The sequence below is a fragment of the Brachionichthys hirsutus genome, chromosome 24 (assembly GCF_040956055.1).
Source record: "Brachionichthys hirsutus isolate HB-005 chromosome 24, CSIRO-AGI_Bhir_v1, whole genome shotgun sequence".
NCBI lineage: Eukaryota > Metazoa > Chordata > Actinopteri > Lophiiformes > Brachionichthyidae > Brachionichthys > Brachionichthys hirsutus.
In genome coordinates, this window is record NC_090920.1 from 356,211 (window position 1) to 376,071 (window position 19,861).

The window sequence follows — 19,861 nt, forward strand, 5'->3', positions numbered from 1 at the left end:
GGAGAAGCTCCAAAACTATTCGAGCTTTGTTTTCAGTCACCTGGGGCTTTTAAATCCAGGCTAGTCGTGGACAAAACAGCAGGAAGGGAATAAAGAAAAGCTCTCAGGATGCTTTTTGACTCCGATTGATGCCACTATTAAGTCCTTAAATATGAGCTACAGCCCAGAGACTCTTGGTTCTATTAAAATGTACCAGAACCTCGAAACGAAACCACTAATTCATGTCATTCCTGGATATTTCGGGTTGGTAGCCAGGCTAGCTTCATGCTAAGGTAAGATGATATTTCCTGTCGTGTTTTTCTGCACTAATAATCTGTATTTCACACAAGTCAATAATCTTACTTTCTTTTCTTACCAAATATTTTTTACTACTACTTCTAAAAAAACTACTTTTTTAAAAATCTTTTTATAAGATGTGATATTTATGACAATAAAATGTGATTTGGGTCTTATTGTTTGGAGACTGCGTTTTCCTTTTTTTTGTGTTCAAACGCTTAAAGGAGGAAAATGATGACAAAACTACAAAGACTCCAGACTTCCAGCTGTATTGAAACGTCTCCCCACATATTTGAAAAATAACACACTTTTCTTCCGTCTGCAAAAAGAATGCTTTGTCTGAGACGTCAGTTTGAAGACTTCAGATGCATCTGAGGCTTCTGCAGAGGCGAGGGATCATTGAAATGAAGTAACAGATTAGAGGAAACGAGTTGTCCCATCCCAACCATCTGGACGTTATTCTAACTTGTAGCGTTCACATATCGATGCTACGTACAAACGGGGATCACAGCATCAGAAAACTTGCCGCTTGCGCAACCTTGCTCCGAGATTCGAACGCAAACTCTCTGAGCTCTTGCAGCAACAATTAAAAAAAGAAACTAACTGAATTCATCTCCAACTGAAACAGGCGAGCTTTTCTCCCAAAATCAAATTAACCCCACCCACCCCTGTGGTTCAGTCCCTTCCTCCTCATCCTCGCTCTCATCTCCCGACCTTCCCCAGCCGGTGGTCTGTCTTGGGGTCGGCTATGATGGCCTGGACGGCTACGATGGCCTCGTTGATTTTAGTCTGGAGCTCCCTCAGCTCCTCGATGTGCAGGAGGCGCAGGATCTGGGCCGCTTCATTCAGAGTCGCATCTGAGAGGGAATACATGTTGCGATCATGTTCCATTGGATGTGTGTTTGTGTGTGTGTGTGTGCACTTCATATACTACTTCCGTCAAAGCAGCACTCACCTCCTGTGTCGAAGCCCAAAACGTGCTTGTCTAAAGTTACCGGGACCCCCTGGGAAGCAGAAACACACCAAAATGAACATCGTGGGAAAGGTGTGATCACTAATGCTCCATTTCCAACGCATGGTCGAGCTCTGCGAAACTTTATTGCTGGCTAACGTGGTCTCGCATCGTTTCTGGCAGACCGGCGACTAGTACAAACAAACTGAGAACTGCACCTGGCTGAGTCGCACCATGCCTTAGAAATGAGACAAAGAAAATGTCACCCTTTGCTGCTCCGATCGTTGTTGTAGCGAAACATATCTGCGGCTGAAAGTACCTCTCTACTCTGGCCGGCTCGAGCCACGTACTCCGGAGAAAGCCTTTCCTGGATCAGAATACGAATGGCCTGGCAAGAGGACATAAACACAGGCAAGTAGATGTTCCATTAAATAAGAATACACTGTTAATGAATGTGCTATGAATAAGCCACTGATTAAGCTGACAGGTCAGTTAAGGCTAAAGTATAACCTTGAGCATGACCAGGTAGTCGTCATGTCGCTGGATCTTCAGAATGTTCGCCAGAGCCGTCACTCCTGCTTTGAAATCTGGCGAATTACCTACAAAAAAAAAGACAAACAAGTTCAGCTTTCACTCGGAACAAATGTGCGAGATGAGGTGAAGAAGACGAGGCAGAGGGGGGGAGGAATGCGTCGACTTACTGTCGAGGTTGACGAGGGAGTCCGCTGCTTTGCCGCTAGTAGAGGCAGCCAGCGGCTCACAGTTCTTATATTTCTCCACTGATAAGACACAAAGAAAAAACCACAACTTGCATGTTGGTGCCGCAGGAGAGAGAATACGTTGTCTCGATGTGAAGCTAAAGGATCATTCCTTTTACGGTGTCTCCATCTACCTGTCATCGGCAGTATTACGACGCCCTAGCAGGAACTACACAGGTTTGAACCTCTAGATCGAGAGTAGAACAAAGCTCCCACAGGTGACGACAGCTCAAATCATCGGCGTACCGTTGTCACCGTATTCAAACCGTACAGCCAGACCCAGCAGCCAGTCGAAAGCCTCGTGCTCCTCCAGGGCTCCAAACGGGCAGTTCACGTCCTGCAGGTACTGCACAGAAAACACGCAGGCAGTTCGTCTCAACCGTTTACTATTTAAATACACAACTGAATATCCGTTCTCAGGAGGTACTTTCACCAACGGGCAAAGAATTCTGCGCCCCTCTGATGATGATACTGGCAGTGTGATGCCCCCCCCTCCCCCCCCCCACCTTCTGGTAGGCTTTGGGCCAGTCTGAGCTCGGGATGTTCCTCAGGCTTCCTCTGTCTTCTATCTTGTAATGTCTGATCTTCTGGTCCTCCAGCCACACGATGCAGTTCCTAAACTGAGTCTCATCTGAGCAGAGAGGAGAGACAGGCATGAGGGAGGACAGCTACATTTGGCGTTATATCCAGTATAGGATCAATTAAATAGCAAGCAGTTCTAAACAGTTCTAGTACACGGATCTTTACAGTACATCAAATATCACTTGCTAAAAATATCTGAAGCAGAATTGATTACTGTTTTCGGCAAAGAGCCACCTGTTAAATGGGTGAAAGATATTTGACGTCTAATGAACGTCGGTCCGTTTGCCGCCGCCCCCCGCCGCCCCCCCCCCTGAATCAGCACACACGTTAACGAGCTCCAGGATCGGCTCATCTCGCCGCTTCGTCGGGAGTTTATTTTACCTTTGCTGTCAAATCCATCCGGATTGTGATAATCTAGCGCCGTTAGCTTTCTCCGAAACATTTGAACGTCAGTTTTACGTTTAAATCACTGATTTATTTCGCTATTAGTATGCTAGCTCGACCGTATCGCCTGCTTGGCGTGTGGCATTGCGCATGCGCAACCGGACTACGTACGACTTCCCGTTAAACTGCCGAAATAAAAGTCTCCTTACAGATTTAGGTCTGTCACGGATTTTTCTTTGTCCTGTCATCTTATTGTTTTATATTTCCTCGTGTTTTTACTCGTTTTGTAGGATTTATATTCCATTTATTCTTATTTTACACAGCGTGTACAAAAGTTGTGTTAAACTCTTATTCTTTATGACGACTTCCTCTTTCTCATCGATCCAACAGGAAGGAGTTTTAATTGTCAGTCGATTTGAGTTATTTTGCTTTGAATATATTATAGGACTGTTTATTCCGTTATATTTATATTACTATTATTATTATTATTATTATTTATAAAATATGTCATTTCCGATTCGCACTTCGTTTGTAGAGTTTTCGGGTCTCCTAACAAAAGTGTCCATTTCCCCACCAGGTTTGTGTAATATATTTTTTAATACCTCTATTTTGATCTGGCATGTCTGGTGAATGTAGTATATTTTAGTTTTAATCTCATTTAACATTCATTATATATATATATTATGTATATCACAATCTCTCAAACGTAAAAGGTGGCTTAAAAGGTGAAGACTCATCTGGAGGTATGATCTGGAACTTCATCAGCCCGGCTAGCTCAGTCGGTAGAGCATGAGACTCTTAATCTCAGGGTCGTGGGTTCGAGCCCCACGTTGGGCGTTCTGATTTTGGGGTTGCAGCGCCCTGACTCAAGTTCAGACAAAAACACGGAGACTGGACTCGCTGGAGGAGAATCCGACCCGTTCTTTGCCCAGTTTTTTGTGTACTGTGTGTGTATCTGCCTGCGCAGCGATGGAAGTGAGATTTCTTCCAAGTGGCAAAAATGTTTTATAGCAGCAGTAATGCGGATTGCTCAAAATACACATATTTAGAATAAACTGAAATATAAATTCCAAACAGACGGGACGAGACAGACAAATGCCGACTCCTCCTGGTGGAGAAAAGAAATCAGTTTTCGGTTTCCATGACTTTAATTATAAATGAAAAAAAGAGGCAACAGGATAATAGCCATGAGTATTATACAGAGGATATTAGAGGGGACGCATGAAATAGAAAGAAATGAGATCAGTTTACATTTCAGCCAAATTTCAAACACATTGAAAGCAAAACGGGCAGCATTACAAACTGGCTCACCTTGTGCTAAATCTTCTCATTAGTATGTCAGACAACATATTTCAAATACTGACGTCAGTAAAATACACATTACATAGAAAAGAGTGCAGTAGCTGCATGGGAAGGTCTGTTAGGTCGGAGCCCTGGGAATAAAGCACATAGTCCTACTCTCGTCTCTAAGCATGAACTTTGAACCGTTTGACCCTAACCCTAACCCTAACCCTAACCGCTCGTCCTGAAGACAACGTGAAACGCATAAAAACAACCAAACACGCCACGTGTTCAAGATACGTCCCTCTTTACCTGAACGTCTCACCGGCCTGAGATTAGCATGAAAGCGTTGAGGCTCAAGGCTGTGGTCAGATTAACTCAGATTAACACAAACGTCACCGAGGGCAACTCATTTATACAAACATGGCTGTACAGGAACGCATTACAGCGCTGGCTTCTACTTAAGGCCTCGTACCATTAGAAATGGACCTGGACGACTCGCAGCTCTCCTGCCCTGGCCCCCACCCAGGTGCATGCTGGGAACTGTAGGTCGTGGCAGGAAAAGTTGCACGGTACATGGACATCACCAGACTCCCATGTAAAATCATTGCTCTATTTATACTGGCATACAAATAGGACGCTACAAGATTAGCCTGGCAGGACGCCATTAATCCAGTTAGCGCTGAAAGTGTTCTCTCCCTCAAGGTAGAAAGGAGCGAGAAGGGGAGGAGGAAGATGGCGGTCTAAATGACTACCCTTCTGGTCCATCTGTGCCTTCAGTTCTTTGAGAAACTAGATGGGAAATGGGAGAGAGAGGCGAGTTTCCTGCGGCGTCCTTTGAGGTCTCCCCAGGGTGGTGGGGGAAGGGCCAGGGAGGTGGGGTGAGGGGGAGGCTTAGGGGCACCAATCATGGCCGGGAGGCTCTGATTGCGCCTCAAGCCATCCAATAGGCTTCCTCCGCTTGCTGACACCAGAGTAGCAGAATCCTGAGGTGGCGCTGAAGCCCTAGACGCCGCACCCTGGAGCACCTTGGTGAGGCCCAGGCGGCGTAGCCTCTCCGCTAGGCCGACGTTTGCTGCGTCGGGTCTGGTTCTGTTCGCTTTAGAGGACGGGACAAGGGCAGGGAGGTCGGGATGGGGTGCGCGGCCTAAGTTCAACCCGTAAACATCCTGGAGATAAAGCTCCGCCGGCCGCGAGGCGAGGAAACTGTCCGCCTGGTGCTGGCGGGACTCGATGGACACCGGGGAGGGAACAGGTGAGTGAGAGGGGGGGTCAGGGGGGGGGTGTGGGAGCAGGCGGAAGAGGGACTTCCGGGCTGCAGGTTTTGAGGGTGCAGGGGGGGTCTCGGTGGAGACCTGTGCAGAAATACCCCTCTCCAGGACCAGCTTCGTCAAGCTGGGCGTGGCCGAGGAGCGGCGCGGCGAGGAGGAGTCACCGAGACTAAGTCGGCAAGGAGTCAAAGGAGTGCTGGGGCCCGTCCTCAGGGAGCTGGGCGTGTTGGCCAACAGGGGCGTTCGAGAACTGAAGGACGGGAGCGAGAGAGAGAGAGAGGTAAGGCGCCATCAACCATGAGTGTAATTCTAAAGACGTTGACCTTTGTACCCTGGAAGTCGTCTCACCTCGCCGTGACCTGTGTGATGTCACTGGGGTGGAGGATGCGGCAGGTGGTGAGGGTGTACGTGGAGAAGGTGGAGCTCTGACACTTTCCTGGATTCTGAACTGAAGAAGAGGTCGTGAGAAAAACAATTCACGTCAACGACGGTAATCTCTCAGATTATCTATTCACCGGAGGAAGACGCTGTCGATGCCGAGGTGCAAATCTGGCTTTGTGATTGGGCCGTCGTCGGGCAGGCCCCCGGAGTGGGCGGAGATGATTGGCTGGACTTGTGCGGGGCGGGGCTAAAGCTGTGCACCGCTCTCACCGAGGATGTCGGCGAGTGAGGCGTGTCCCTCCTCTCCTCCGGCGGCGATGACACACGCACCTCGAAGGTGATCCCGCCTTCGTCATCGTCATCGTCATCGTCCTTGCCTCGCTCTGACGCCCCCTTCTCCGGGACGCCGATGCCCCCGTGCCCGTCCTCCTCGTCCTCCTCCGTGTCAGACAGGCGGTAGTCTGTGGCGTCCTGAGGGAGGGGGCGGAAGCCCTTGGTCACCACTCCGGGGTGGGGGTCCAGGATGGTGGCCAGGTGTGGCCTGGCCAGCTGCTGCCAGTGGTGGAGCGTGAGCGAGCCTGGAAGAAGCGAACGAAGGGACACGAGCTTGGAAGCCATGTTTGTTCTTCTGGGCGTGGCTTGCAGGTAGCTTACCTTCTATGGGCTTCACGATCTGAAGCTTCTCAGGCAGGAAGCTCTTAAAAGCACTGGAGCCGAAGGAGAGTTCTGATAGGCTGGAGAAGGAGGAGACGGCGCCCCCCATCGGCGAGCTGCACCCGCTTCCCTGCTCGTCCGCCGGCGCCGGCGTCTTCCTCTCGCGCTCCGCCTGGAAGAACTGGCGCTCGCACAGCAAGTTCTGTCGCCGCAGCGACAGGCGGCGCAGCGCCCTGGTGAGGTCGTTGCCCCCCAGCGAGCCGGGCCGGCCCACTCGCACCTCGTCCCTGGAAACACACCCCTGAGAGGAGGGGAAGGGCTGCGCCGTCATCACCAGGGGGCTCCGCCCACAGCCGGGGATAGGCGGCGCCGCCGAGGCGTTGACGGAGCGGACTGTTTGGAACACTCGCTTGTGGGATATTCTAAAAAGAACAGGTCAAAGGTCAGCGACACGGCAGCAGGAAAGCCCCGCCCAGTGCTCTACGTTCCGGCTCCCTGACCTTTGGTCCTGAGCGACGTTCTCTTCCTCCTCCTCCAGGTCCCGCCTCATGGTGCCCTCGATCTCCGCCGCCAGAGACTCCTGCGCTCACACACACACACACACACACACACACACAGATGTGCACACTGACAGCAATCCTCGATCGCTCTGAGCCCCCCCCTCTCTCTCTCTCTCTCACCATGGGGTAGAGGCCGTAGGGAAGGTGGCGGCGCATCCCGGCAGAGGGGGGGGCGCTTCTGTTGCGCAGCTCCTTGATCTCCTCCTGGGATTCGTGGAGCATCTCCAGACACTCTGCATTCCTGTCTGTTAGCTCGTTCAGCTGCAGCACGCACACACACACGTAGTGGTAAACTGCGTGTGTGTGTGTGTGTGTGTGTGTGTGTGTGTGTGTGTGTGCGTGTGTGTGTGTGTGCGTGTGTGTGTGTGTGTGTGCACCTCTGCAGTCAGCTGTCTCTGAGCGTCTTTCGAGGCCTGCAGGTGAATCCTCAGCTCCTCTTTATCCAGTGCCAGCTGCACAGAAACAACAGAAGGGGGGGGGGGGGTTATTCCAAGCCCACATGGAGTCCCGGGTCACTGGATTCCTGGCTCCGGTCCGGGTCTTGGTCATCACCTCCTTCACTCTGTGCTGCAGCTGGACGATCTGGGAGAGCAGCTGAGCGATTTCCTCCTGGTGTCTCACCAGCTCCTCGTTCCTCTGAGACAGCTCCTCCGTCAGAGACGCCATCTGGCTGTTGGACTCGCCTGGAACCGACCCCCCCCCCCCCCCCAGGTCAGAGACCTCCTCCACATAGGAAGCTGTGCCTTTGGGGCGGCTCACTCACGGAGCTCCTTCACGCAGTCGCTGACGAGCTGCTGCTCCTTCTCCTCGTAGGTGACGGTTTCGTTCTTCAGCTGGCACGCCTGGGGGGGGGGGGGGCACAGTTGGGACGAGCAACTCGTTCTCTCACTTTCACATTTATTCCCACCGCCTGTCAACGCCTTTTGAAACGCGTGTGACGCGTACCTCCGACCTCAGCGCCAGGTTCTCCTCCTCCAGCTCCTGCAGCTTGTTCTGCAGGGACTCCAGCTGGATTAGCGCCGCGCCCCCCCCCGGCGGCGGAGGCTGCCGCGGCGGCGTTGGTGCGCCGGCGTCTGTCTCGCTCTCCTCCGAGGCGCTGGCCACAATCCGCAGCAACTCGTCCTTCTTACCGAGCGCATGCTGCAGCTGGTGAACCTGATGGGGGGGGCGGGGGCGGGGTCTAAACAGCTCTCCGGAACCAGCAGCACAATAACTAGCATCGTGTGGGCTACCTGGTCCAGGTTCTGCGTTAGCTGCTCCTCCAAGGCGTCGTTGCGCTCCTGCAGGAGGTGGTTCCTCTGGAGGAGCGACTGACCGATCCGAGCGGCCAGCTCCAAGTCTCTGTCCCGCTGTCCAATGAGACGCACACAAGCCACAGCCAATCAGCCGCCGGCTGTGCCCCTTCTCAACACACCGCTAATCGCTACAGCTGAGGAGGCGCCTACCTCGGCTAAAAGCTGCGTGACCACGTCCGTGTCGTTGTACGTCTTCGTCATCTGCTCCACGCGGTCGGCGCCAAGGACTGGCCGGAAAGACAAAAGACACGATGGTGAAGCGCGGCGGCGTTACTCGCTAGCTAGCAAAACCAACATGAAGACGCAGCAGAGGAGAGCAGCGAGCTGGAGGTGGGATACCTCTGGAGAGGCTCCGGGAGCCCGGGGGGGCATAAGGGGGGGGCTCCAAAGCAAGATAGGCTCGAGGGAAACGGGAGACAGAGAAGAAGGGGACGGTTCAGGAGACCAACAAGCAGGACGGGAGGACGGAAGCAGCAGAAGGTGAGAAGGGTTCAGGGTGGGTCAGGGTCAGGGTCAGGGTCAGCGTCGCTGGCTTGATAGAGCATCAAGCGCTATAAATAGGCCACAAGTACTGCAGAAATACCCCCCCCCCCCCCACACACACACACACACACACACACACCGCCGTGGTCTGACTCGTCTCTCAACGCTCTCAGCCCCGCCCACATTCTGTCCCGTGACTCTTTGGGCTCGCTGCACTTAACCCCGGCTGGATCACAGCCTTCCTCTTGTTCGCTGTCCCTCACACACACACACACACACACACACACGCACGCACACACACACACACACACACACACACACACACACATGCAAAGACAGACTGTGGTGTAGAACATCCACGCTAAATCCCTGTGATTTTAACTTAAGAGGATCTCTATAAAATGAATCCCTCGCGTGTGTAACGCACTGAAAACAACACACACACACACACACACACCACCATCTGCTCAGTGATGTCACCGGCTCCGACCAATCACAAATGAGCGTGAGCAGACAGGCACAGAAACAGAGAAATGAGCTGATCCAAAAGTTCATTTCACCCCCGATTGATTTGTGAAATCAAAGATCTGACACTCACTCATGTAGCGGAAGGTCTCCCTCGGCCAGCAGGGGGGAGATGCCGCCGTGGGGGGCGGGGCCTTCGTCCGGAGAGCCGCTCGGGGACACCACCCAGTCCTGGCTGTCTGACAGATAGACGGAGCCGGCAGAACCGGAGCCCAGCGAGCCGGAGCCATAATGCCTCCCGCTGCTGCCCAGCCCCTCGTCTGGGGGGGGGGGGGGGGGGGGGTCAGAACACAAAGCAAGTACGTTCACACACACCAGGATGATGAATGGGAATAGTCAAACTGACGAGATAACGCTCAATGTTTAATCATGTTTAAGAACCAGCGCGTGTGTTTCTGGGCTTCAGCACTGTACACACCGATGACCTGCCAAACATGTGGCTTACAAGGACAGGCGGCGCCCAAACACTCTGCATGCTGGACTTGTGGGTCGAGCATCATGTAGAGGCGCCGGTAATAATACGCCACCTGTCTCCGTGCTTGACTCCTTCTTCTCCACCGCCCGGGGTTTGGCTTCAAACATGTCCTGCTCCTGGACCAGGAGGGGGAGGACCCCCCCCCCCCCCCCGACTCACAGATGCACCGCTGGACAGAACATCCTGTTATACCTGCACTGATGGGCGGTGCTCCGGCAGCCCTTTTACCTGAGGAGCAAAGACGAGGATGTTAACGAGGCCCAGCTCAGATGAGTTCAAGCTGGTATTTAACGCAAGATGAAAATATATAAAAAAAGAAAACTTCCTCCAACTTTATTTACTGCTGGAAAATGTACAAAGCATTTTGGTGCCTTTTCACTTCCTTCTAACGTGTCACAATCTGGTCTAACGGGGGATGGAGGGGTGAGAGAGAGAGAGAGAGAGAGAGAAAGAATCCTCCCACATCCTCTGGATGCATTCTTTCACGAGGGAGGGGCTCTCGAGACAGACTTGGGGATGTGAAATCAGCGCTGCTGCGGCATCACGTCTGATCCAAATGGGGCTGCTGCAGGAAATACAACCCACAACCAACGAGAGCCTTTTGACCCTGCAGCTGCTACTTGTGCTGGTCTAACTCGTTAATAACACTGTTATTAACAGTGTTATTAACAGTGGTACTGGAACTGAAAGAATCACATTCAAAGTTGGAATAGGTGTGTATAAATACTGCATCCTGTTTATTCTGATCACACTGCAGTATGATATCTGATATGTTAAAATGCAAAGGCCAAGCCCCATCTCCATTTATGCGGTGTCATCTTTGATCTGGAACTAGGATAATGCCCCCGGGGGGGGGGGGGCTTGCATGGGGAGGAAGCAGCATGCGACACTGACTGAACCAGTGGCCACTTCCCATGTAATCCCAATCAGACCGGATGAATTTAAGATGCTGGGATTAACGTGAAAGCTCGACATGTGCAGCTTGACGCGCTTCAGAAACTCATCAAGGATTCGTGGATCGCTCATAAATTAGAAATAAATTATATATAAAATATGTTATATAAAATGATCTATAATAGATCTACAACGCAGAACATGACAGTAATTACATCACTAATCAAGCAACAAATATTGTCCCGCAAGCCAGCTAATGCTAACATTAGCATAGAGGTCTTTTATCAAAGCGTTACTAAATCAAATTAGGAACTAATTCAGATCTGATGTAACGTTTCAGCGAAGCTAGCGTCCCGTTACTTTAAACAGCGCTAGCTTACGATGCTCAAACACGAGCTCGCGTGGGGGGGCGGGGGGGGGGTCGATCTAGAATTACGGAAATTAAAATAAAATATATTTGATTATCGTTAAACCTACCTAACGTCAGTGTTATTCCTGTGTTATAAAGCAGGTTCGATCAGCCCCTCCGGTGGAACGTCCAACAATGGAGGGCGAGACGAGCGTGCGTCATCAACGCGCGACGCGAAGACGTGTGACGTCTTAATCACGCGTCGATTTATCTGTGTCAAATTAAAAGTCTTGTCAAAGGAATCGCTTTTTTCTGTCTTTGTTTTGAGGTGTCACGTGGTTCGGCAGCGACGTTACTTTTCGCACATCACATATAAATGAGAGAATATGCGCGTAATGGACAAAACGCCGTCTCTTCTGGGTCGTTAGCTTGTTTGGCTAGGCGCTAGTCCGAGAGAAGGTAAGCAGGTCAACTGTGTGGGCTGCAGCTCAGCGGGGGGGTCATGGGGGGGGCATTCTGCTACAGTTAGGAGACCGTACCGCGTTACTAACACGAGTAAAGCAATCTCAATAACAAACACCGAGCTGCGTTTAACGTCAACAGAGCGTCTCTGGATCAGATCAGGTGATGCGGCCAGGTAAACGGCGGACGTCCGGGCGCTGTGGTCATCCTCCCGGCCCCCCCCGCGGCCCGTGATTGGACTCCCATGTCTTTCTTGGTGAGAATCACGCTGCGTGATTTTGCTGTGGATGCATGGTATTAATAATGTGCCCCCCCCCCTCAGGACTGTTCCTGCATCTCCCACACTCAGGTCCAGCCCCTGGACTTAGAGGATTGCTACGAGGATACCAGCCCCCACTTCCTGGTCAGTAGCCATGGCGACAGGTGTCACACTGACGCTCCCCCATCATTCATCACTCATCATTCATTGTTTGTTTTGACTTTGATTAACGCTGCATTTCCCATAATGCACCTCATTAGTTTTTAATTATGCCTGATGCCTCTAATTTATGATGGCGACATTGTAACGACAGGTGAAGATAACATGGATGACATCACTCTGACATCACTCTGACATCATCAGGAGTCATTTTCTCAGATCAGTGTAGAATTTAAAGCGCTTTTGGTTTGTGCCCCCCCCCACATGGACTGAGTGTGTATGTGCGTGAGGCGTTTGTTTGTATGCCTCCCTTGCAGAGCTGTGACGGTTCTGAAGGCACACTGCCATCGCCGTCGGGCGGCGATGACATCACGGGGCTGTCAGACGAGCCCGCCCACTACCAGCTGCTGTCCGAGCTGGGTGAGAGCGCCGCCGTGTTGCCGTTTGGCCTATTTTCCCGCTGGGTTTGCTGGAAGTCCACCTTGTCTATCGCAGGCAGAGGCTTCCACCAGCTGAGCCGGGTGAGCCTGGCGCGCCACCTCCCCACGGGGCGGCTGGCGGCGCTCAGACAGACCGACCTGGACGAGTGCACCGAGGAGGAGCTGCTGCAGCTCCTGGTGACGACTCCTCTTTCAGTTTCATCCGGAGGTTTTTCCTTTAAGCTCAGATTGTGTCTCACACCCCAGAACGAGGTTCTGCTGTCCCGGCTGTTCCGTCACCCTAACCTGCTGACCTCCCGCCTGGTTTTCAGCGCCTGCTGCCAGCTGTGGGTCCTCACGCCACTCATGGCCTATGGTTAGCGGCTGCCTCGCCGCACAGCGGTCGTCTGCTTGTCGTCTGAATCGCCAGCTCACCCGTCCGTCTCTCCTTCCTCCCTCCTTTGCCCCCAGGCTCTGCTGACGTCTTGCTGAGGACGCATTTCCCGGATGGGATGAGCGAATCTCTGATAGCGTACCTGCTGCACGGTGCGCTGGAAGCCTTGGGGTACTTGCACCAGATGGGCTACGTCCACCGGTCAGTGGGAGGAAGACGATGAGGGAGGAGTCAAAGGCATCAGCGTGTGGATCTGAAGCGTTTGTCTCCTGTCAGGGGGGTGAAGGCCAGTCACATCCTGCTGTCAGGGGAGGGCCGCGTCTACCTCTCGGGGCTCCACGGCGTTTACAGCATGATGCGTGAGGGGAAGAGGATGCGGGCGGTGTTCGACATGCCCCACCACAGCCCCGCCCTGTTGCCCTGGCTCAGCCCCGAGCTGCTGCGTCAGGTCCTCTAACCTCTAAGTGAGATCCTCTAGCCAATCGGCTAACGGGCTAACACGGTCTGTCTTCACTCTCCGCATGGCGTCGGCCTCAGTAGGACCTGCACGGTTACGGGGTCAAGTCCGATATCTACAGTTTAGGAATAGTGGCCTGTGAGCTGGTGAGTGGCAGGGTGCCTTTCCAGGACATGCCCCCACTCAGGTAGTTACGACTTCATTGACTTGTTGAGACGCCGTTGTGCCCCCGAATGCATCACTGCCCCGGTCTCTGCGTTTAGATGCTGCTCCAAAAGCTGCGCGGCGCCCACTGCTGCCTCCTGGACGTGGCGCCCTTTCCGCTCGGCCAACTGGGCGGCCTGAAGGTGTCGCGGTCCGGGGTGGACTCCGGCATCGGGGAGAGCGTGGCCACGGGAAGCCTGACCCACAGCACCGCCGCCGACCGCCCTCAGAGCCCGGGCCCCAAAAACCACTCTGTCACCCTGCACAACCTGGTTGAGCTGTGTCTGCAGCAGCAGCCAGAGCGGAGGTCGTTAGGCCGCAGCATCTGACCCGGTTCTGTCCATCATTAACACTAATGTGGGTTTCTGTTTGCTTTCTCTCCTACAGACCTTCAGCCACCGCCCTGTTGGCCCACGCCTTCTTCAAGCAGGTGAGTCTCTTCATTTCCATCAAGAAAAGAATGATTAAAGCACTTCTCAAATGCTCCGCGCTCTACATGGATCCTTCACCTTCCTGCCACAGGTGAAGAGGCACACCAGAGACTCATTCCTCAGCCTCATGTACCCTGCAGTGCCCCTCACCGGCCCTGAGGAACCCCCAGTATCCTGCCCCCCGCCCCGTACAGCCACGCTCCGCTCTCAACCGCGTCCGACCCCACCGAGGACGTGTGGGGACTTCTCCTAACCTTGATTATCCGTCACCGAATCCTAAATACAGAGCCAGAAACAAGACAATCTAAGCAAAGCAATGAGGCCAAATTCTACTGTGTGCATTTTGTTTTTTGTTTTTCCCCCATTAACCTGACTCTGAGCCTTTTTTAAATAGTTTTCGATACGTTTTGTCCAGTGCGGCGTTTGGGCCGTGCAACTGTGAAAGCGCTTGCTTCAATGGAGCCGCTCAAATAATCTATGACAACAGAATAATAATCGCCAGCTGACTTCCTGTGAGGCGTGTTTGGTTTTAAAGTCAAAGTCCACGTGAAAAACTGTTGCGTTAAACATTTGCTTCCAAACATGTTCTTGCTTTTACTGTTTAATTGGTCCATGGGCAAAGCTTAGAATTTTAAGTGACTATTCTCTAAAGGTATTCTGAAAAATCCCTTAAATCTTAACTAACTCCTCAAGTTTAAGGTGTAATTCATTGGTATCATCATGTATTTGACTCGGCGTCTCTAAACTAGAACTAAAATCGACATGATTTATTTAACCTTTGACTTTTAGGCCTCAGTCAAAATGTGCAAATACACGTTTGCTGTACTTTGAACATACTGTATATGCACATATTGTACAGTCATTTTAAATGTATGTTATCCTTTGCCTATGAGCCAATAAGACAGGCTGCAAAACCTGCCGCTAAAAAAAGAAGCAATAGAAGTATATTTAATGTTCTATGTAGCAGTTAGGAACCATCAGTAGATGGAAAACCTCCCTGGTTATGAGTGTTAAACCAAAAAATATTTATTTCTACTGTGCTCTGTGACCACTTATCCAACAATGCCTTTATGTTTGAACGAAGCCTGAATTCGTGTAACTGTGATTAACTGTGTATGACCGTGACCCGCAGTACTTATCAAACATGGTAGCTGTATGAGCCTTATACTGTATATGTATGCATATACACATACACATATTTTCAATGCAAAATATGTATAAATATCTGATTTGTAAGCTTCCTGTTAGGCTTGATTGATTTCTTTATTAATGTCAATAGAGAAATATTATTTTGAGTATGTGTGTGTTTTGACAATATGCAAAAAAAAAGGGGGGGGGGGGGGGGCGGGGGAGTGCAGGCTTCTTGACGCCATGAACTTCAGCAGTAGTTGATATATTATATTCTCAGTTCATTTGGTATGACCATGCTGTATTTATATCTGAAATAAAGTCTTTTGAATTAGGGCATTTTGTCAGAACTATATTTCCGGTCCACTAGGTGGCGGCACAACATAAACCAATGCAGCTCTTTGTCGCATCAGTCCACATCGACAACGGAAAGTGTTTCAGCTGTCGTAAAAAAGACAAACTGTCCCCCCACCCCCAGTTGTGTTCAAGCCGGAAGCCGCCTATTCTGATGTTTTATCGTCGGAATAAATGTACTTAAAGGAAGATATAAACTGCATGTAAACCATGTTTTTACAATCCTCTGGATTGATAGTACAGCCGGCCTACAAAATAAAGGATGGATGGATTCATTTATTTTGAAATACGTTTTTACCGGAAGTCGCCGTTGCTTGTTTCCGTGTTATTATTATCGCGAACTTGACCCAGTAAGCAGCGACTCTGGAGACGGCGTCAGTGACAGTTCTCTCTTGCCCAGGTGAGCGGTGTTTTGTTTTAAGGTACTTTTAACGCGTCCATCTTGTCTTAAAGCGGTTCCTGTTTTCGGGCGAGCCTCCGTTTTGTCGCGCAGGACTGTGAGAACGAGGCGTTTGTGTCACATGAGAAGGGAGGAGGAGGATAAAGGAGAGCTAAAAAAATAAAAACATTAGCTGCATTAAACATTTTGACAGCTAGCTTTTTAGCTAGCTCGGTCAGGTGAGGTTTACTGATACGGTAGATCCTGCCGAGGATTACCGAAGGTGCTGTCGAGCCGACTGGAGGTGAGCTAATACGCCTTCGTGTCATTTGTAGACAGAAGCGGACCGTCCCACCTTCACCGAGGACCGTCCCACCTCCACCGAGGACCGTCCCACCTTCACCGAGGACCGTCCCACCTCCACCGGGGACCGTTCCTGGTCACCGAGGACCGTCCCACCTTCACCGGGGACCGTCCCACCTTCACCAAGGACCGTTCCTGGTCACCGAGGACCATCCCACCTCCGCCGGGGACCGTCCCACCTCCACCGAGGACCGTCCCACCTTCACCGAGGACCGTCCCACCTCCACCGAGGACCGTCCCACCTCCACCGAGGACCGTCCCACCTTCACCGAGGACCGTCCCACCTTCACCGAGGACCGTCCCACCTCCACCGAGGACCGTCCCACCTTCACCGGGGACCGTTCCTGGTCACCGAGGACCATCCCACCTTCACCGGGGACCGTCCCACCTTCACCGGGGACCGTCCCACCTTCACCAAGGACCGTCCCACCTCCACCGGGGACCGTTCCTGGTCACCGAGGACCGTCCCACCTTCACCGAGGACCATCCCACCTTCACCAAGGACCGTCCCACCTCCACCGGGGACCGTCCCACCTTCACAAAGGACCATCCCACCTTCACCGGGGACCGTCCCACCTTCACCAAGGACCGTCCCACCTCCACCGGGGACCGTTCCTGGTCACCGAGGACCGTCCCACCTTCACCGAGGACCATCCACCTCCGCCGGGGACCGTCCCACCACCAAGGCGAGCTGCGCCCCACCAGAGTCACGATGCTGAGCACTGAGGCGGAGCAGCAGACGTCCACGTCCTGACTGGAAGCCATGAAGCAGTGACCTCCGTGGACTCTACAGCCTGAGGGGGGCGGGGGGGCGGGGGCGGGGGGGGCGCTCTGTGACAACATGGCATCCAAGGAGCGACTGGTACGAGGTCTGGATGCTCTACTGCACTAAGGTGAGACCGAGCTCTGTCCACAAACACTCAAACAGCCGGCGTGATGTCATTTCCTGTGTGTGGAGTGCAGTAACTCAGAGCATCCACCGGGTGCACCGTCTCTAATGACTCTTATGACACGAGCAGGCTTTCTTTGTGCTCTTTGTGAGCCTGTAAAGATCACTTTATTGTCGGATGGTCTCGTAATGCGGCGGGAGCTGCTGTGGTGAGGAGACGAGTGCATTCAGGCGATGGATGGATGGATGGATGGATGGGTGGATGGATGGATGGATGCATGGATGGATGGGTGGGTGGGTGGATGGATGGATGGGTGGATGGATGGATGCATGGATGGGTGGATGGATGGATGGATGGATGCATGGATGGATGCATGGATGGATGGGTGGGTGGGTGGATGGATGGGATGGATGGGTGGATGGATGCATGGATGGGTGGATGGATGGATGGATGGATGCATGGATGGATGGATGGATGGGATGGATGGATGGATGGATGGGTGGATGGATGGATGGATGGATGGATGGATGGGTGGGTGGGTGGATGGGTGGATGGATGGATGGATGGATGGATGCGTGGGTGGGTGGGTGGATGGATGGATGGATGGATGGATGGGTGGGTGGGATGGATGGATGGATGGATGGGTGGATGGATGGATGGATGGATGGATGGGTGGGTGGGTGGATGGATGGATGGATGGATGGATGGATGATGCATGGATGGATGGATGGATGGATGGATGGGTGGGTGGATGGATGGATGACGCTCCAGCAGAGTCCAACGCCCCTTGCGTCAGCTCCCGGCCAGATTTAATTCACTTGGCAATAAAGCTCGCACACGCCGTGGCGTCCAATCAAAAGCTTGAGCCGGGATGCAAGCCCAAGTAATCCCTCACGGTAATGCCCAAAGACCGCAGCCCCCCCCCCCCCCCCCCACCATGCGCCCAATAAAGCAAAGCAGGGTTTCTGCAAACTTTAAAGCCATTCCCAGCAAAGTGTGGTGGCTTGATTTGCAGACGGGAATAGAATCCATGATGCCGGTTGTTCGAGGCCCGTACCCAGACGCCGTGCAGAGCCTCTCACAGCCACAGTCACTGTGAGAATGCTGCACGCACACACGGTGCGTTTGTTCCAGCAGCGGCGTGTGAGTGAGAAGAGGGACCACCGAAGGGTTAACTGCCTGAACCCAGGGGGGTGTCTCGTCCTCCGGTGCGTCTCCCGTCCAAATAGTCGCGTGGAACTTTAAAGACCAAAAGCTACAACAACAACTCTCCTTTGGTGCTAGCGATAGCTTGCTAGTGCTATCTGCGTATGGAACGATTGACGACACAGAGGAGGGATCACCGCCTTCAGTGTCGGGTGTCAACACGCCGCTCGGCGAGGACGAGTCCAAGCGAGGGTCACGATGGGGGGGGACCGCCCCAACCTGCTGTCAGCCGGGCATCGGGTGTCGAGTCTTACTCGTGTTTGTCAGCGTTATTCACCTGATTGTGTCCCCATCCCCATTGTGCCTGGACGGGGGGGGGGTTGTCTTCAGACAGGTGCTCCAGTTAATGTCTGCTGGCGCTGTTGCCCTTTGACCTCCTCATAATAATTTTGGGCTCCGTTTCCAGCCGGCAGCAGCAGCTGTTCACATTTTTTTTGTGAGGGTCGAGCAGCTGTGGCGTCAAAATAAAGCTCGAAGGAATGTGTGCGAGTCGGTTTGGAGGTTTGGACCGGCCCGGTACTGGGATTACACGGGGGGTAGTAATCGAGTAATCGATTACTTTGATTCATGGCGATCACTCGCATGAATTTTGACGTCACAGTAGTCGCTCCAGAAGGTTCGTTCTGGGCTGTGATGTCACAGATGTGACGGGCGTCTCTGGGGACACGGATCCGCTCGTGTCCATCCAGAGGGACGTCTCTGGGGACACGGATCCGCTCGTGTCCATCCAGAGGGACGTCTCTGGAGTCACCGCGCCCCTCCCTGCCGGCGAGAAGCACTCATTTACATAAACTCTTGCACTGATGCGAGCCGGGATAGAGCGAGCGGATTGGAAGCCGGAGGGAAGAGGTCAGAGTTCAGGAGCGCTGCAGTTAATTCCCTTTTCCATCCGGCTTCTTGCCTCTTTTTCTCCTCTGCGCTGTGAATGTCTCTGGAATAACCGCGATGGCGCCGCTGCGTGTCGCGGCTGTAGCCCCTCCCACCGCCTCCGTTAGGCTGACGGTGCAGAAACAGGACGCTCCAGTTCAACCGCAGGGAGGAGACGTCGTGGTCCCGGTGACTCGCTACCGGTTAGCTCATCCCGGGAGAGCGAGCAGGCGGCCGTCGGACCGGTCCGCCCGCCACGCCCGTCTGCAGAGGGCGACTAACACGACGTGGTGACTGAGTCGTCCTCCATCATTGCGTGGAGGGGCCGCTGATGGCGGGCTAAACGCAGGGCGTGTCCCTGCTCGAAGCAGTCCAAACCCTCAATGGGGCGTCTGTGCCCCCCCCAAGCTGCTGCTGAAAACAGGACATGCTTTCAGGCGCTGCTGCTAGAAAGCTCGGGCAGGGAGGGGGGGGGGGGGGGGTCAGTTCTGCGGCGGGATCTGGAGTGAAGGAGCAGCTTTTACAGGAGGCACAAACAAACGAGGTTTTCCTTATGAAGGAGTGAGTCTTAAGGTCACAGGAAAATAAGCACCCAGACGACCGGCCCCCTCTCCCAGCAGAGCGTTACTCACACGCCCCGCTCTCCACACACACACACACACGCACACACACACGCACACGCGCACACGCACGGTGGTCACCGGCCTGCTCTGATGACCTCATCGGCGTCGCTTCCTGCTTCCCTCTCTGACACGCAGACAGAAGTCAG

At 53.0% G+C, this 19,861-nt stretch overlaps 3 protein-coding genes and 1 non-coding gene across 4 annotated transcripts; 2 read left to right on the forward strand and 2 right to left on the reverse strand.

Moving 5' to 3' along the window:
* Positions 1–529: 529 nt before the first annotated feature.
* On the reverse strand, positions 530–3,110 carry rtraf (RNA transcription, translation and transport factor). Its single transcript, XM_068756368.1, has 8 exons — positions 2,950–3,110; positions 2,493–2,617; positions 2,233–2,332; positions 1,930–2,007; positions 1,739–1,827; positions 1,548–1,616; positions 1,232–1,280; positions 530–1,133 (listed from the first exon to the last, which is right to left on the reverse strand). Exons 1-8 carry the CDS (start codon positions 3,008–3,010, stop codon positions 979–981), a joined length of 726 nt encoding a protein of 241 aa, XP_068612469.1. The 5' UTR covers positions 3,011–3,110; the 3' UTR covers positions 530–978.
* A 606-nt stretch (positions 3,111–3,716) lies between these two features.
* trnak-cuu (transfer RNA lysine (anticodon CUU)) lies at positions 3,717–3,789 on the forward strand. Its single transcript has one exon. It is a non-coding gene; the product is annotated as a tRNA-Lys (tRNA).
* A 1,220-nt stretch (positions 3,790–5,009) lies between these two features.
* On the reverse strand, positions 5,010–9,984 carry trak2 (trafficking protein, kinesin binding 2). The gene is given in 16 exon segments (XM_068756225.1): positions 5,010–5,754; positions 5,853–5,952; positions 6,020–6,463; positions 6,540–6,961; positions 7,040–7,119; positions 7,220–7,360; positions 7,477–7,551; positions 7,652–7,782; positions 7,863–7,941; positions 8,045–8,254; positions 8,332–8,448; positions 8,545–8,621; positions 8,734–8,793; positions 9,476–9,494; positions 9,496–9,662; positions 9,930–9,984. Coding segments are annotated over 16 exon segments (2,922 nt in total).
* A 1,842-nt stretch (positions 9,985–11,826) lies between these two features.
* On the forward strand, positions 11,827–16,883 carry stradb (STE20 related adaptor beta). Its single transcript, XM_068756557.1, is given in 14 exon segments — positions 11,827–11,838; positions 11,905–11,985; positions 12,318–12,420; positions 12,496–12,617; positions 12,687–12,795; positions 12,891–13,014; positions 13,090–13,261; positions 13,354–13,479; positions 13,534–13,781; positions 13,862–13,904; positions 13,997–14,087; positions 14,090–14,141; positions 16,102–16,469; positions 16,549–16,883. Coding segments are annotated over 14 exon segments (1,986 nt in total).
* Positions 16,884–19,861: the final 2,978 nt, after the last annotated feature.